Below are 17,671 nucleotides of genomic sequence, written 5' to 3'. Positions count from 1 at the left end.
ATAACAAGAAAACTCAATTATAGACCAGTGTACTTGTGAGAATAGATGCAACTTAAGACTCCAGTCAGAATGGAGGAATAGGAACTAGATTTAATTTCTTGCCTAATACAACTAAAACACTGGACAATATATATGAAACAGGGTCTCTCAAGACATTCAACACCAAATAAAGAAGGAAAATAACCCCTACAAAAGGAGAAACAAATAAAGTAAAAGTTTCAAATTCCCCAGTTTACTGCCTGAATAGTTTCCTGGTTATGGTGCAGCGAACAGCTACCCAGAGAAAATTCAGAAGTTTAAGGAGACAAGGTAGCCAGGTGTGAAAAAAATTCACAGAATAGATTATCAAAAAGGAAGGAGTCACATGGAGAGAACGATGATTTGCTGAGCTTCCCCCTGGAGTATTCAGGTGAATACAATACAGCACGGTGTGAAGAAACTACCCAAGGCCAGAGGAAACAACCAACTTAAAGGATTTGCGAGGACCCTAGACTAAATGCTGCCCTTCCTACCTCCTAAAACTTAAAAGCAAGACCACAAAGCTCAAACTATTTTCAAGTAACTTAAAAAGCATCCAAGAACAAAGCCAAAATATCAGTAGGAATACAAAAATATCCAGCACCCCCCTCCCAAGAAAAGGGTAAAATCCACAATGGTTGGCATCCAATCAAAAATTATCAGGCATTCAAAAAAGCTGGAAAATGCAGCCCTGTGTGTTGAGAAAAATCAGTCAATTGAAACTGATCCAGAAAATGATATATGATAGAATTAGCATATAAGAACATTAAAACATCACAATTTACAATAGCCAAGTGCTGGAAGCAGCCTAAGTGTCCATCAGTAAATGAGTGGATCAAAAAACTGTGGTACATTTACATGATGTAAATACTATGCAGCAGAAAGAAAGGAGCTCCTACCCTTCATGACAGCATGGATGGATCTGGAGAGCATCATGCTAAGCGAAATAAGCCAGACGGTGAAAGGCAAATACCATATGATCTCACCTATAAGTGAAACCTAATCAACAAAATGAACAAACAAGCAAAATATAACCAGAGACATTGAAATAAATAACAAACTGACAGTAACCAGAGAGGAGGAAGGAGGGGATAATGGGGCGGGGGGGGGGAAGGGTCATCAAGGAACATGTATAAAGGACACATGGACAAAGTCAAAGGGAGGTGGGATCAAGGGTGGGAAGTGAGGATGGGGGGTCAGGGAGGAGTGGTGGTGGGAAACTGGAGACAACCATACTTGAACAATTTTTTTAAAGAAAGAAGAAATAAAAAATACATCTGAAAAAAAGAACATTAAAAATTTATTATGACTGTATTCTATATGGGTCATGGAATAGTTGGGTATTGTTCATTATTCTATACAGTAGCATGTTTGAAATATTTTATTTTTTAAAGTAAGAGAAGCTTAAGATTGCACATCCAGTTAGTGGCAAAACTGGGATTTGAACTTAGGTAGTCTAACCACTGAGCCTTTCTACTCTACATCGCCTCTCTGAAACTGACAACTCTATGGCATCATACATGCACATGCACAAATGTATACACTCCATATATAGACATATGTCATATTTAGCACTTAGCACATTGTATGGCACATCAAAACCACTCAACAAATGACAACAATTATTACTACGTTAGTACACTTTTTATCCCCTGTAATTATATGTTTATATATGTGGAACATGCATGTTCTTCTTAGACCTACATCTTAAATTTCTTTTAATGACCAAATGTGTTTAAGAATGATGACAATGGCAGAGAACAATGGTGAAGTTTAATGGTTAGGGTGGCTCACCAGACCCTATATGCTTTCAGGATAAGTTATAGAAATTGTGAAACATGAAGTAAGGATTCATTCATTTATTCAGCAGCATTTATTGAGTATCTATCATGTCCCTCAAGCTGGGGATTCAATAATTAATAAAAAGAAGGAAACTAGGTTCCTGCCCCAAAAGAGCAGCAATGTCCAATAAAAATATAAAGCAAGATCTATATGTAATTTTAATTTTCTAGCAGCCACATTTATACAGTTAAAAGAAGTAGGTAAAAATAATTCTGATAGGTTTTATTTACTGTACCTGAAATATTACCATTTCAATATTTAATCAGTGTACAAATGTATTAATGGCATATTTTACATTCTTTTTCTGTACCAAGCATTGTAATCTGGTGTGAATATCACTACACTTGGAGGACGTTTCAGCTCATACCAACCACACTTTAAGCACTCAGTAACCACATGTGGCTAGTAGCTGCAGTATTGGAGAGTGCACTGCTAGAGGGTACAGTAAGATGAAAAGTACTGTTGGCCCTTGAACAGTACGGGTTTGAAATGCCTGGGTCCACTTCCATGCAGATCTTTTTAATAAACGTACAGTCAGCCCTCTGCATCACTGGGTTTTGCATCCACAGATTCAACCAACCGTGGATCAAAACTGCTCTGTGGTTGGGAATCCGTGGGTGTGGGCAGCCAACTGTATGCATTCTTCTACACCATTTTATGTGAGGGACTTGAGCCTCCAAAAATTTGGTGTCTACAGGGGTCCTGGAACCCCTCCCCCAACAGATGCCAAGGGATGACTTGTTCTGGGGGGACTCGGAAGTTATTGCAGAGTGTTGGCACCTCTAAGCTCCACCTTGTTCAAGGGTCAACAGTAATTCAAAAAACATGCAAACTAAACGCAAGTTGAGGTAAGTGGTAAAAGCAAGGAAAACACAGCGTGCTGAGATATAAAATTACTGGGTAACAGAAGTGGACTGGACTTACTTTAGGCCTAGGGAGTGGATTGCTTGGGAAGCCATGAAACAAAGGAAGGGAAGTGACCTTTACTGAAATCCTAACTACTAGAGTCTTTGTCTTATAATATGGCACGTGATAATGTTCTTAAAGAACCACTCTATCCAAAAAGAGGGCCTCTGATGCTAATAAATTCATAAAAGAAACAAACAGCAGTCATTAAAATAAACCAATTTTGTGGGTTTTTTTAAACAATAAGAGTTACACTGAGTATCAGACCCTTTTCTAAATAAATACTTCTGTAAAGTAACAGATGACACATACATAATCTGTATTCCATTTGGATATAAGTGAAACTTTACATAATATTACATAAATTATCTAAATGCTTCCGAGCAGCATAGTCAACTCACCTTGGGGCCTTGTACTCCGACCCCCACTGGTCCTCTAGGGCCTGTAGGTCCTATCTGGCCTACTTCTCCCTGGTATGGAAAGAGTATTTGAAGGATATTTGATTAGGTCAGGAAAATAAAAATAATATATTTCTGTGTTTGGTCTCCTAAGAGCTGTCTTATATCAACCAAATAAGAAAAAATTGAGTTTCATGTGATATATATATACACATGGGGGAATATATATATATATATATATATATATATATATATTCCCCCACCATATCTGGAATGTGTACATGTACAAGGGTCTGGCTTAAAATACAAGCTATGTAACATACTCAGATTGACTTTACGGAGCCCCTGCGCCCCGCCCCCAACACATGAGAAGCCAAGACGACTGATGATCAAGGGCAGCATCATGACCAGAGACAATAGCCTGAGCGTTCAATGATGTGCCCCAAAGCAGAAATCTCAAGGACAGTAACAGTGTTCCACTGAGGTGCTTCTCACACGGGAATCGTAAAGGAGTATGCCTGACGGTGAGACCTCTCAGAGAAGGATTTACTTATTGAACAACGATTGGCGATTCCCTGAAGCAACGTGAAGGACAGCTAATGAGACAACCATACCTCTCCCCGAGGGTGAAATAATACCTCCTAACTTAGGAGGTAAATTGATTCCTAAATTTAGAGAAAACGTTTATTTGTGGGGTCATTTCTGACTCCACATGTTTCGCTAAATGTTTTAGAGGTAGGACCTGCTGGTGAGAACGAGAATGAGTCTGCCCGGGGGCCACGCAACCACGTGTGGTCCCTGCTGCTATCACTAGCGCAGCTGCTAGAGCAGGGCCTCCTAAGTAAGAGTAATAAGGAAAACAGCAAATAACGATTGTGTAAATAGAAGCTTCTATGAGCATAAAGGATATACATTACAGTTTCTAAGCCACTAAGAACATCAGTAATATTTTACATTAAGTAGAGATCTCTGATTTTTAAGTTCATGTCAGCTGCTGCCTTCCACGTGCCCGGTCACTGCCCAGAAAACAGCAGGTAGACAATAGATATATTAAACGCCTCTCTCCTTGAGAACGTTACCTTGGAACCAGGTAATCCCTGTCCTGGGGGTCCTTGTGGACCAGGGGGACCAATAGGACCTTGGATTCCCTTTAAAATAAAATTTTAAAAAATAGTATTAGTGAAAAAATAGGAAGAAATATGAATGAGCAGTTTTAAATCTTCTAAAGTGATTATGATATTTCAAATCCTCTAAAGTGATAATGAATTACTAATACTCTATATTAGTTGGATGGGATAGCAGAGGCTGCTAGTTGAATCATAAAATACATTCTCCCCTCCTGTGGGAAGAGAAATTTCAGCCAGCCTACATGGCTGCCTAGAATAAAGGCCACATGTTCCAGGCCCTGCGGCAGCCAGGTGTTGCCATATGACTGGATTCTGGCCACTGGAATGTGAGCGGAAGTGAGGTGTGTAATTTCTGGTCCATGTGAAAGGTGGAGGTATGCCTCCTCCTCCCGTCCGCCCGCTCTCCAGTGGATGAAGGGAAGACGTGGTGTTGTTCTTGGATTATGTGGAGGAGGAAGCACCCTCAGGATGGCAGACAAACCATAATGAAGAAGCCTGAAGCCCTGAGGAACAGAGCTGCCACAGCAGCTTGGAGTTCTGAGTAAGATAAATGACATTTCACCTTGTTAACCCATTTCACGCTCAATCACACGCGAGCACACCTGTGCCCTGGCTGTACCGATGGGTACATGTCAAGATGTTACAATGAAGGTTTGACCTAGGCTGTTAGAAGCGATCGGCAGTGGACAGCAAACTGACAGATGTTCGAACATTTGCCTCTCACTCGTGTTGTAGGTGTAAAAAGGGAAAGGAGACAGCATTTATAAAGTTGTTCTTTGGACAAAGGAGCCATGAAGATCTTTCTCTGGAGAAAATGAGAAGGGTTTAGGTTGCTTCACTCTTTACCCCATTCTGCAAAGGGAACTTCAATGAAACTACTTGGAGAAATTTATTTTTTTTAACAATTATGAAATTTTATTTTTAAGAACTCTTCTTATTGAATTTATTGGTTAATAAATTTATATAAACTTCAAGTGTACAATTGTATAACACATCATCTGTGTATTGTATTGTGTGTTCACCACCCCAGTTGAATTCCCTTCCATCACCATTTGCTCCTTTTATCCTCTTCTGCCTGCCCCACCCCCACTTTCCCTCTGGCAATACCACACCGTTTTCTGTGTCTACGAGTTTTTCTTGTGCTTGATCCCTTCACCTATTCCACCCACAGGGGCCAGTGTCTGACTTGCGCCTGAGGAAGCTAACCAGACTGTGATAGCCAAGCAAGGGCTGGGACGGGATCCACCCAAGCATCAGAGTCTGTGCAAAGGCCACATGAGTTTTTCCCGTGGACCACATGCACTTGAAGTGTGAGACAGTAGGCGCAGAGCTGTTCTGAAGCCTATCCAAGAGGGCCTGGAAGAGTAATGGAACTCGAACGAAAAGAGTTGGTACAGAGTAAACCCCCAGAAAAGCAGAGGCTGGCGGGGAGAAATAGCTGGAGGAAGAGAGTCCTTTATCCATATCCTAAGGGGGGCAAACACAGGGACCAGTGCAGGACCCCACAAGAAAGAGTGTCAGTGTCAAAGAACCCCTGTACCCCTCCGCTCCTCCCAGCCCTGACTCAGCCTGGGAGGGATGAGAAGCACCTTTCCTTCCCGTGGACCGCAGGCTCTCTGTGCAGCTCACACTAGGTGAACAAAGATGGAAGGGAAGATTTATATGGTGACTGGAGAGTTTTTATTGTACAGTTAAACCAGGGATTTGCAGCTTGGAGTGATCCTGTAACTTTCTATTAACTAAAAACAATAAGAAAAGTCTATAGCCTGGTGATAATTTCTTTTTGTGGTAGGACAAAGAAGAAACTTCCCCCAATAAAAAAATTTTTAAAGGGATAAAAGAGAAAAAAAACTAAGATTTGGTTTTGCTCAGACCCCACAAGCCATGTCTACATGTATAGCAGTTACAGAAATATGTTTATTATAAACGTTAGGCCCTTTCTCTAGCTAGATGATACAATGGCTGTTCATTTTAAAATTACTAATAGTATTTCCCTTTCTCTGGTTTATAAAGATGAAGCAATCTGAACAATTTAAGCAAGCCAAGCTTGGAAACACTGAACCTTTATAAGAAGGAATCCTTCCTAACCCAAGTAGCATACAATAGGACAAGGAACCAAAAAAATCAAAGGGATGTGCCTATATGTGCCTACACATGTATATGTGGTTATTTATATTCTCGTTTATTTTATAACATTTGAGGTTGTTGCCCTGGCCAGGTGGTTCGGTTGTTTGGAGCATTGTCCTGTACACCAAAAGTTATAGGTTTGATTCCTGGTCAAGGGCACATACCTAGGTTGTGAGTTTGATCCCTGGTGGAGGCATGTATGGAAGGCAACCGACTGATGTTTCTCTCTTCTCTCACTGGTCTCTGTGTCTCACTCTCCCTTCTCCCTCTTTCTCTCTAAAATCAATAAACTTTTCCTTAGGTGAGAATTAAAAAGAAAAGATTGGAGGTTGTCAAGTCTCCAAATATTTAATGAAAATCTGCAGGGTATTATATACTTGTTGCTGGAATGGAAACAGAAGTTTCCTCAAAAATAGATGAATGAGAAAATTCACTTCTGCGAGAGAAATAGGAATACCTAAAATATCAGGAATTCAATGGATAAACATGTTAAATTAAGGATAAGAAGAAAAATGAATAACTGCATGGATTAAGGTTAAATTTAAGTAGATTTTAGATCATTTGTCTTAGAAGGATAAACAGATTTTTTTCTTGTTCAGAGGAGTTTACAAATGGCACATTCCATTCAGTCTCCCATCCGATAGGGCTCAGCTCCACGCGGAAACGTCCAGCTTAAAAGTGTTTTTCTCTTGGAAGAGAACAGAGGGGATGAGAAAACAAAAGTCAAGGAGGTTTGAGGGCGTTTTTAAGCCGAGGGAAAACCACCTCCGGGAAGAACCAGCATTGGAGGCAACAGGAAGCTGCAGGTGGGAGGTCCAGAATCCACAGGCCATCTGGACAGACCGGTTGTCTTTGAACCTCAGTTTCAGCCTTAGAGTGGTGACTCAGCACCAAAAACACTGCCAACCCAGGATGTGACAGTGCTGTCCAGCCACTTCTGGGATCGGAAAGTGAGCAAATAAACTACAACACTTGAGAATGTGTGGTCACATAGTCAACCCATACATAGTCCAAGTATCCAGCTCTTAATTATCATCTAAATATTTACTGACACATTTTTTTGGCTTCTCTTGCCCCTTAATCCTTCTAATTTTTAACACTAGGTCCTCTACCAAGGAAAAGGAAAAGAAATAACTCCAATTTTGCTGTTGCTTGGATTAACAACAATAAAAAATATACTAATTAATTAGAAGATGGTTAGAAATAAACTCAAAGTTAATGGCAACAAAAAACCAAATGAAAAATTATTTCATTTTTCTTTAATGCTTTTCTTCTCCCACTATCCTAGATAAAGGAGCTACTGTTCATTCTCTAAGCAACAGAATAATTCAAACCTTAACCATAAATTTTAATCAAATGGAGGGTTGTCATTTTCTATGCAGGAGGGTGTTGGATATAAGTTTGGATTTACTGGTCACTTGATTAAATGAAAATTGTGGGTAAAAGCACATGGTCAACAACACCCGTAGATAGTACTGTTATGTTACCTTCATATCACTTAGCTCTAACAAGGCGTACCCAGCTTTCTACTAGCTCTGGTCAGATGTGGGAAGTGATTTCAGGCATGAATGTAGAGACCAGGTGAGAAATTTTTCTTCTAACCAAAAAGGGCCAAACGTCATTTATAAACTCTGTTTGTGCCTTACGTCTCTTCAAGAATCATGTCCCCTAAAATGGAGCAGTTACTTCTGATTCTTGGACCTTGTTTTAAATTTAATACTTTTTTAGGTTGTTCCATGGCTAGGGGGTGAGAAGTACTACCCTACTGGCATTGGAAGAAAGTGGGATTTAATCATTCTCAAAGCTGAGAAGGGAAAAAAATAAACACACAAACCAAAAGGTAAATAAACTGTTGCCTCAAAGGGATGCTAAAAATATAAAATATTATCCCAAAACCCTTATGCTATTAATTAGGCTTTAATGCTAAAAGTTACAGCACCAAGCCCTGGCCAGTGTGGCTCAGCTGGTTGGAGCATCACCTGTCAGCAGAAAGGTCACAGGTTCGATTCCAGGTAAGATCACGTGGCTGGGTAATCGGTTCAGGTCCCCTGTTGGGGTGAGTAAGTGGGAGAGGCAACCAATCGATGTTTCTCTCATGTTGCTGTTTCTCTCTTTCCCTCTCTCCCTTCCTTCCCCTCTCTCTAAATTCAGTAAAGCATGTCCTCAAGTGAGCATATAAAAACAAAAATGTTAAAGAACCAAGAAACACACTATTTATCTTAAGTCTTGGAAGTTCTAAAAATATGGATCTCATGAAACCATCTTATTCTTCCCTACACTCACTTTGGATGTGAATTCCATTGCAGTTTGACTATCAAATATACTCATTGATGTTTGCAAGACTGGCCTTCATTGAACAGTAGGATTGGGCTGGTTATTCTGTGCCGTAGGGAAAGGGCGAAAGCATCGATTACCTGTTCCCCTGGACTCCCGATTCCAGGCATGCCCGTTGGTCCTTGGGGTCCCACAGGTCCCAAGTCCCCCTGTATAGAAAATAAGTCAAACATATAGCCATAAAGTGAAGCTTTATTCCTTCACACTTTGCTACTCTGGAATTATGCTAGATTAAAACCTATCTTTACATCATATAAAAGTTCAACATGGAGAGTTAGCAAACTCCATTCCTTTTAAGCAGTTCAGCTCAAATTTGCCAGAATAGTTAATGGTGCTTTTACTGTTTAGTCTAAATTTGTGAGAATTTGCACCAGTGTATATTTATCGGTCATTTTTCTCACAAGAACCAAAATTTCCTGAGTGGTTATTATAATGACACAAATATTTTCTGCTCAGATTATAACAGAAATATTTAAGAGTATAACATTCAGAGAGTACAAGGAAATTAGGATTTGGGAAAGAAAGTGAAGAAAAATGTTTTAAAATTTTCTAAATACCTTTTCCCTTCAAATCTTACTAAAGATGTATTTTGAAAATTAAGAAATTAAGTTAAATACAATAAAATTGAAGAACGCTACTTGTCCCTTCCATGAAATAAACTTGGGAAACAAAATGAATGTTATCACTAAGAAAAGCAACATCATTCATCCATTCTTTGTGTCTGCCATCCAATATTCTATGCCAGCGGGTATAATAAGGTCTCTTTCGTAACTACTGATTGCAGCTTTGGCAGCATGAAAGCAGCCGCAGACCGTCCATGAGTGAGCGGATGAACCTGTGTTCTAATGACACTGTGTTTACAAAAACAGGCAGCCAGCCCCGTAGTGTGCCAATGCCTCGGCCAAACATATTTCTATGAATGGAAGTATATCGACAGATTATACTTCATGCAATATTAAAAAGTATATTGGACCTGTCACTAAAACATGCCCTGGAATATGCTTTTTAACGTTTCACTTTGTATCAGTCTCCGGTCTAAGTAAATATCACGGAAGGAAAATGTAATGGAGTTAAGTCCTAATTCAGGACTAGATCCTTCCGATTCATAACTTGAGTGCTCATCCTGTGGCAGGTGCTGTGCTAAATGCTTTCCATGCTTCATCTCATTGAATCCTCACAACAACCCTCTGAAAGCAGGCATTCCCGGTTTCCAGACCAGGCTGAGGAACACCCACACAACAGTTGTTAGATGGCGGAGGCAAGGTTCAAGTCCACTCTTGCTGGCTGCAGGACCCAACTCATAACCACTATCCTGCAAATATCCAATATGCCCATGAGAGGGGTCTTTTGTGCATTGTTATCTACATTTAAATATCTATACCAAAACCACTCCCTTTTTTGTACCAATTATATGTATTTGAGAGCCCTTAACATAGATGTATTTATCTTACCACTTGAAGCACAGACAGCAAAGTCTGTGAATTTAATGTATATAAGAACAGAAAAGGAAGAAAGGGGGGAGGGAAAAGGGAGTCGGTGTGAATTAATAAGGGAACAGCAGGTGAAAGCTTTGCAATTACTCTGCGAAAATGTCCTAATATTTTGATGTGTTTTCTTTGCATGAACTCCAGGTGTGAAAATAAAAAATGCAATGTCATCAGTACCTTAAAAAGTTAATTTACTGAACACACTGGGAAAAAAAAGTTCAGTTGTACTCAATTTGCACTGCTCCAAAGGAAGAAAGAGCATCTTACATATTTTCAGAGTATTTTAGAACTGAAGTTACAACCAAGAATTATACTATACCTAAAATTTATATAACTCACTATTTACCACTATCTCTGCTATTTAAAATACAGATTCCCAGAAGAGACAGCTACTAATAAATAAAAGAAATAAGTAATTCAAGTTAGAAACACAATACCTAAGATAATCTTGAATATCATTCATTATCCTAATACAATATATAATATAATGATATGCTCAGAGGTTGATGTATAAATGACTCCATATTTATGAGGTCTCTGTTTCTTGTACATTTTTTACCCTTTCCCCCTCTGGTGGCTTTCCCTTCCCACTGGTATTTAGGGCCTTAGCCTCCAGTAGCTACTATCACTGGCTTCACCCCTACTTTGAGTCTGGGTATAGTAATTCACAACTGTTTTAAAGAAAACAAGTAACTAATAAGAAAGAAGAAAGTTATGCCAGGTAGGCCATGGTGTTGAACATAAAAAATGTCGCAGAACACCAATGTCAGACATGGCCATTCTGTGCAACGAAGCAAGCAGGACAAAAGCAAGACCTCGCTGTAGTTATGTCTGAGCACAGACAAAAACAGAAAACAATGTCCAACCCCCTCAAAAATGACCAGACGTTCTCCTATCCTGGCTAAAATGAGTATGTGCTACGTGTTTACCAATTACAACTAAGCCTGGCTCTCCCCTTCTAGATAAGATTCATTAAAATGCCCAAACTTAAAATTACCCTCACTTCCCTATAGCATCCACTTCACCTAATACATGCCCAAATCGCCTAATATAAGCCCAAATCCTATGAAAAAAAAATCTTTCATCTTCTTCCTGCATTGAAATAGGTTCCTCGTGGGATGTGGTCTCCCACTGCAGTGAGTCAATAATCCTAAATTTGTTCAACAATAGGCGGATTTCTGTTGATCCTTGCTGGGGGGCATGAGTGCTGGTGTTCTTAAATTACCCATCTCTTGTTCGCCTGTTTTAAGGTGAGATTTTTGAGTGGGCAGCTAAGGGTGGATATATGCCTCTGTAATGAGGTCAGGTCATGTTTTTTAACAGCTGTTTTCTTTACTAAGCAGAGGTCTCTTTTGCTAATGTTCGGCTTCAAAGCTGCTTGGCTGGAGATAGGGGGACTGGAAATCAGGACTTAAATAAATGAGACATTACTATAAATATACAATTTTGGAATTTCCAGATCACAATTCATCCTATACACTAAGATACCTTGCATATACGTAATTTAGAATTAAGTTGACCCCATGGCCCGCATGTGGTATGGTTGTCAGGTTGTGTGCAGTTCATAAATGTACATACATAATGAAACATTTTAAAAATAACTTTCTTGGCATCTCTTCTATTATATGCCCTATTTTTAGTACCTTGTCCCCTTTGATTGACAGGCCTTGTAATCCTTGTGGGCCAATTGGTCCTTCAGAACCTTTTTCACCCTGAAAGTATATGGGAGAGACATCAGTGCACTAATAAAAATCAGAATTTTAAAATGGTTAAAGCATTCAAAGCAACCAGATTCACTGATCACTGCAAATGGGTAATTGTAATGGACTCCAAGATTTGAAACTTGCAAAAAAATATTTTGCCTTATAGGAAGGACTTTGTCTCAGCAGAACACGTATGCAATATCACTGAAGTTAGAAAAGAGCTATATTCCTCTATAACCAGAAATATCTGGAGATGGGGGCCTAATCAATCACATAGCACGTCTAACTGAATCAGCCCTCCGTTTCCCCAGCAGTGCCGCAGCCACACAATGAAAATGTGTCTCTCATATTAGTATGTGAACTAATGCTTGCTAGGGTTGAACTATTTATGAAATGTTTTGTGTCAGGATTTATAAATATTCATTGAAAATTTAGTTTTAAAAGAATGAAAAATCCTTTTGGATCAAATCACAGGACCTCTGTGAATAACTCTAATCATAATGTAATATCAGTGAAGTCATAACACTGCACATGTATGAAAAATAAACCGTGTAAGCAATCCGAAATAGCATTCATTTCATGAATTTATTTGAACCAAGAGTAAAATCAAAGAACATTTGCAAGAAACCTAGGCAACAGGAAAATATATTTTTGTGTCTCCCTCTATTCATGATATATTCCCTTAAGCCCTACATCATTGCAAAGCAGCCCCAAGTAGCTTGGTCCTGCTGGTTGGGGCATAAAGTATTCTGAACAGTGAGTTCTGATCATTTCCACAGCATAATTCATGCAGTCGGCCCTAAAACAACAGTGGATGCAGTACGTTCTTTCTTTGATGAGCTGGAGGGCAATGCACTGCCGTGGGTTATTATGAACAAGGGTGTGTCATTATATCAGACAGCTGAACTTGTCACGAGGACATGCTCTCCTGCATGCCGTCTTAGTGTCTCATATATCCATTTCTCACTTATTTCTTTATCTTTAAAAAACAGACGATACAGAGAAATAATTCTGGCTATTTAAATTATCCAGGGTTTTTGGACTGCACATAAATAGAAGTTAACAGAAAACAATTCAAGAAACTAGACACTAGAAATCTTTCTGATATGTAGTGCCAAATTGCTAGTCTCTGTATTGGATAGTGACATTTTGGTTAGTGAAGGGCATTAGTAATGTCCCCTTTATCTAACATTTGATATTATTTTCATTTATTATGACAAATTTATTTTGCTAGCTAAAAGGGGCCTCTCTGAAAATTCAACCCTGCAGTCTCTGAAAACTTTGTATGAATTGTTTGCTTTAGCTAATTAATTGTCCTCTAGCTGAGGTTCGGTTTTTCTCATGGATCATTGAATATTTCATGACGGAAAGGCCAAGAATGAGATGCAGTCTTAGAGTGGGAGGCTGCACGGAGAAGGTCAGAACGCAGTGACCTGAGTGAACGCAGGGGAAGGCCTTAGTCACTTAGAGAGAGCGTGTGCTTCTCTGGGCGTTGGTACATGTGTGGTGGGGGAAAGAGTTTCCAAAAGAAGGAAGAAAGACTCCAAAATCTATCCTTGCTTGCTCTGGAGTTTTATGGATGTTGCCCAAAGTGTCTTGGAAAATCATTTCCCATGTGGCCTTTGGCAAATGTGACGTAGATTGTGAGAAAACAGCCTACACAAGGGATTGGCAAACTGGAGCCCGACGGCTAAATCCAGCTCCCTGCCTGTGTTCCGTGAGGACAGCTTGGTGGGAACACAGCCATACTCGTTCATTTATGCTACATTGTTTATGGCTGCTCTCATGCTACGGCCACAGAGTGAAGTAGTTCCAATGGCACCATATGGTTCACAAAGCCTAAAATATTTACTATCTGGCCCTTTACAGGAAAAGTTTGCCAACCCCTGGTCTAGAGGAACTTGAGCTCCAAGAGTTATATGTGGAAAGCAGTGGAAACAATTAAATTCTTAATTGCTCCTTATGGTATTAAGGTAATTCCAGTTCCCTCTTCACAACCACATTTTCCTTTTTAGCATATTCAGTGTTAATGCCAATGCTGTTATCAATTGGTTTACTAGACTGTTTCTTATCTATGTTTCACAAAACAAATCTGTGAGTAAAGCTTTGTCATATAGCTACACTCTGTAACTTAACTACTGGGCATAAAGATGATATCACTGTGGCTTTAAGGACTACAGGCTAAGAGATTTTTCTAATTTCATAAGCAATGATTATATAAAGTAGAAGTCCGTCCATTATTTATGATTGAAAAATTCACTGTGGTTTCATGTTAAGGGGAAATTTACATATTCCTTCATTTAATAGGGTGAAGTTGGTAATGAAAATACTTGACCTCTGATAATTGGACACATTTTTAAAAATTTGTGACTCATGACTATGCAAGACAAAGCAAGTTTTCCTGGTACAGAAGGCATTGTTACCTTTGGTCCTGGAAATCCTTCTCCCGGTAAGCCCCTCTCTCCTGGTGCTCCCTCAGGACCACGGGGACCCTGGGTAGGATAACAGGAAGAATGGGAGAAGAGAGAAAAGGATCAAAAGAAGAATAGGAGGAGAAAAAGGATAATGGGAGGAGGGGAAAGGAAGGGAGAAGAGGAGGGAAGAAGAAAGAAAGTGGTTATATTTTAGTTCACGTGGGTACAGCAATGATGGAGCCCTACCCATTTAAGTCATTAGTAAGAATCCTCCTGGTAAGTTTCATACTAATCAGTAGAATCATAGAATTGTGAAGAATAATATCCTCATTGTATTAAATACTTATTCCACTTGCTTGGTTCCAAATACTTGTTCCACTTGTTCCACTTGTTCTACTCTGGTATCCTCAAGTTAGTGGAAAACGGAAATTAAGGGAGACATTGGAATAAGGTGTAGAAAATAAATCCTAAGGAAAGGCTAAAATGTAGGACTGCAGGGCCTGGGGAAGGATGCAGAGTGACTTAATAGTTTAATTATGAGGAGAGCCTCGTGAAGAAATCACTGCACAGCTGTTTTAAAACATGGCTTCTATTTACATATTTTAAACATCTATCCTCATAAATTTGGATTCAAACTTGAATTCTTTCCAGAACTAGTTGAATGTCCTGGAAGTTTATGTGTAAATAGAAATCTTGATAGAATCATTAAGGGAAGCATTAATTAAAGTTAAGAAGTCCATGTAACTATTGTTCAGAAAGGCACTAGGAAAGGTGAGAACTTATCACATAAGGAAAGAAAACACCGTTTCAGGCTTTGAAGTAGACTGGCAGGAAATGTACTATTTGAAAAATAAGACAACAGTAAGGTATTCACTTAAACACTAGGAATTTTAAAAGGCCGCAAATTGATTCTCTTGTTCTTCTTGGCCGGCAGGCCAAAAAGTAGCAAAGGGACTAACAACAGGAATCTTAGAAGCACAGACTGGAGCTTTTCCTCGAATTGACCTAAAAAGATAATTAGGGCTCACTTGCCAGGGAAGTACACCTGTGATAGAACAAGGGCCATGGAGCTGCCCAGAAGCTCAAAAGCCAGCACGCTGCCTGGCACTGACCGGTGTAGGGGCTGGGTATGCAGTCATCAGGGTAATTTAAGGGATGTCTTCTACCCAAGCCTGGAAGCAGAACCAGGACAGAGCAAGGTGCTAATGAGTGACCGAGCACAGTTATGGATTTGTAGGAAAAAAGCTTACAAGAAAGCTTAAAAGAACTCAGTATCTTTTTTCTTTTCTTTTTCTTTTTTTTTGCTTTTCCCTAATATGTATATTTTAAAAGCCATCTTCTTTAGTATTTATGCATAGCCAATTTAGTAAAGACTTTAATTAAAATTAAAAGCTAACATTTAATTCAATTTAAATTGCTATGTTTATGGGAAAATCTAGGTGTTTTGGTTTTGTTTGTTTTTAATCCTCACCCAAAAATGTGTTTATTGACTTTAGAGAGAGAGAACGGGAAAGAAACATTGATGTGAAATGTGTTTATTGTTTTTAGAGAGAAAGGCAGAGAGAGAAACATTGATCAGTTGACTCCCATATGCACCTTGACTGGGGATCGAACCCTCAACTGGGGTATGTGCACTGACCTGGGATAGAACCTGCAACCTTTTAGTGTATGGGATGACACTTCAACTAACTGCGCCCCCCGGCCAGGGCAGGAAAGCCTATTTTTAAATAATCTGAGTCCTTAACAAAGCATTGATATTCAGGACAGCTTGCTGTAATGCTAGAGCAATTAATTAGGAAGACAATAAATACGAGAATGAAAACTAGATTGAAAACTAAACAGACAATGTCTAGCTAACATTACACACTCTAACAAAAAAAATTGGCCAATTATCTTATTCCCCAATGACATGAAAAATAAAAATAACACAATTTATATTAAAGGCCAAGAAGTCTATTTTCTGGTTTATTCATTTTTTTTCATCCATTCAACAAATATTAACCAAATGCCTAGCAGGTGCAAGCTCTGAGCTAGGTTCCAAGAAGAGCAGACAGTTTATAGTCTTGCATGATAATTAAAAGCAGATTTTGGTGTCATTTGGATTGAGGTTCAAGTCCCAGCCCTGCTACATAGTATTATCAGTGTGGCCTTAAACAAATATGGTAATTTCTTTAAAGCTCAGAAAACGTATCACAATGTTGCTAACAATAGTAGCTACCTTAAACTTAAGTATTAATGTGAGGATTAAGTCAGAGACATTTAAAGCTTTTTCATAACAAGCATTGAATACATCTGCTATTGCTATAAAAATTATTTTACTTGAGCCCTGCAGTGGCTACGAATGTCTTTTTATGGACATTTTAATAAAGAAGTTGGTCTCCGGGTGAATCATTGATATTACATATTGAGAGAGGCATGCTATACAGAATAAACACTGAAGCTTCTTCCTTCCATCTCTGCATTTCTAGAATACATCAGCTAAGGTGAAAGTGAAAATAATGGGGGCTTTTAGGAGCCATGTGGTCCCAGCTGCTGGGAACAGAGGGTTAATGCTGATGAGCAATCACTTGGGAACATTTTAAGAAATAGTGAGCCAAGGCTCAATTACTGTCAACGGTCAGAGTAATATTCCACACCACCAGTATATTCTCAAGTTTTCTAGCTGAGCAATCAGGATCGAGAAGATTGTTCACCAGAGAGGAAGAGCAGGCACTTGGGTTAGATGAACTATTGGGTTGGCCAAACAGTCCATTTAGTTTTTTCCATGAAACAAAAGACACATTTCTCAGTTGCACCAATAACTTTATCGATCTAGATATTTTGAGTCTGTCAGCTATCTCCCTATGACGTTGATTGTTCTCAATTCAATGTTTTGACTTGATCACCAACTTCAACTGGTGTCTACCTGACTAGGGAGCACCATCCAGTGAGAAATCTCCAGCGCCGAACTTCACAAACCACTTTGCCTCATTCAATCACCCACATCACCTTCTCTGTTCACTGTACAAATCTTTTTTTTTTTTCGGTGTTTCAGTTGTGTTTTTACCTTTTTTGAAATAATAAAACATAATATGTTGAAAATGTTGCTTATTTTCTTCCATCTTCAATATAAAAATGGCTACACAAAAAATCACCAATTTTGATGTTTTTTTAAAATGCACGCTGATAGGACAGCTGTCACAATACAAGCTGACAAATTATTTCAAATGAAATTAAAGACAACTAAGCACTACTAGAACCATCTTATGGAAAAAAACAGATGAACTTTTTGGCCAACCCAATATATTTTTAATATATGAAGACAGTACCAACAGA

The 17,671-nt window shown here is 39.0% G+C and overlaps 1 protein-coding gene across 3 annotated transcripts in view; it reads right to left on the bottom strand.

Moving 5' to 3' along the window:
• The window catches only part of COL28A1 (collagen type XXVIII alpha 1 chain), a 154,155-nt gene that overhangs the window by 85,153 nt on the left and 51,331 nt on the right, over window positions 1-17,671 (bottom strand). For all 3 annotated transcript variants that reach the window (XM_036010297.1, XM_036010298.1, XM_036010296.1), the window contains 5 exons: window positions 14,366-14,434; window positions 11,883-11,951; window positions 8,833-8,901; window positions 4,244-4,312; window positions 3,168-3,236 (listed from right to left, as the gene is read on the bottom strand). In XM_036010297.1, the coding sequence (XP_035866190.1) occupies window positions 3,168-3,236; window positions 4,244-4,312; window positions 8,833-8,901; window positions 11,883-11,951; window positions 14,366-14,434 (345 nt within the window). The remainder of the gene's footprint in view (window positions 1-3,167; window positions 3,237-4,243; window positions 4,313-8,832; window positions 8,902-11,882; window positions 11,952-14,365; window positions 14,435-17,671) is intronic.

The sequence above is a fragment of the Phyllostomus discolor genome, chromosome 10 (genome assembly GCF_004126475.2).
Source record: "Phyllostomus discolor isolate MPI-MPIP mPhyDis1 chromosome 10, mPhyDis1.pri.v3, whole genome shotgun sequence".
NCBI lineage: Eukaryota > Metazoa > Chordata > Mammalia > Chiroptera > Phyllostomidae > Phyllostomus > Phyllostomus discolor.
The sequence above is the reverse complement of the archived record's forward strand: the minus strand, read 5'-3'. Positions and strand labels throughout refer to the sequence as shown.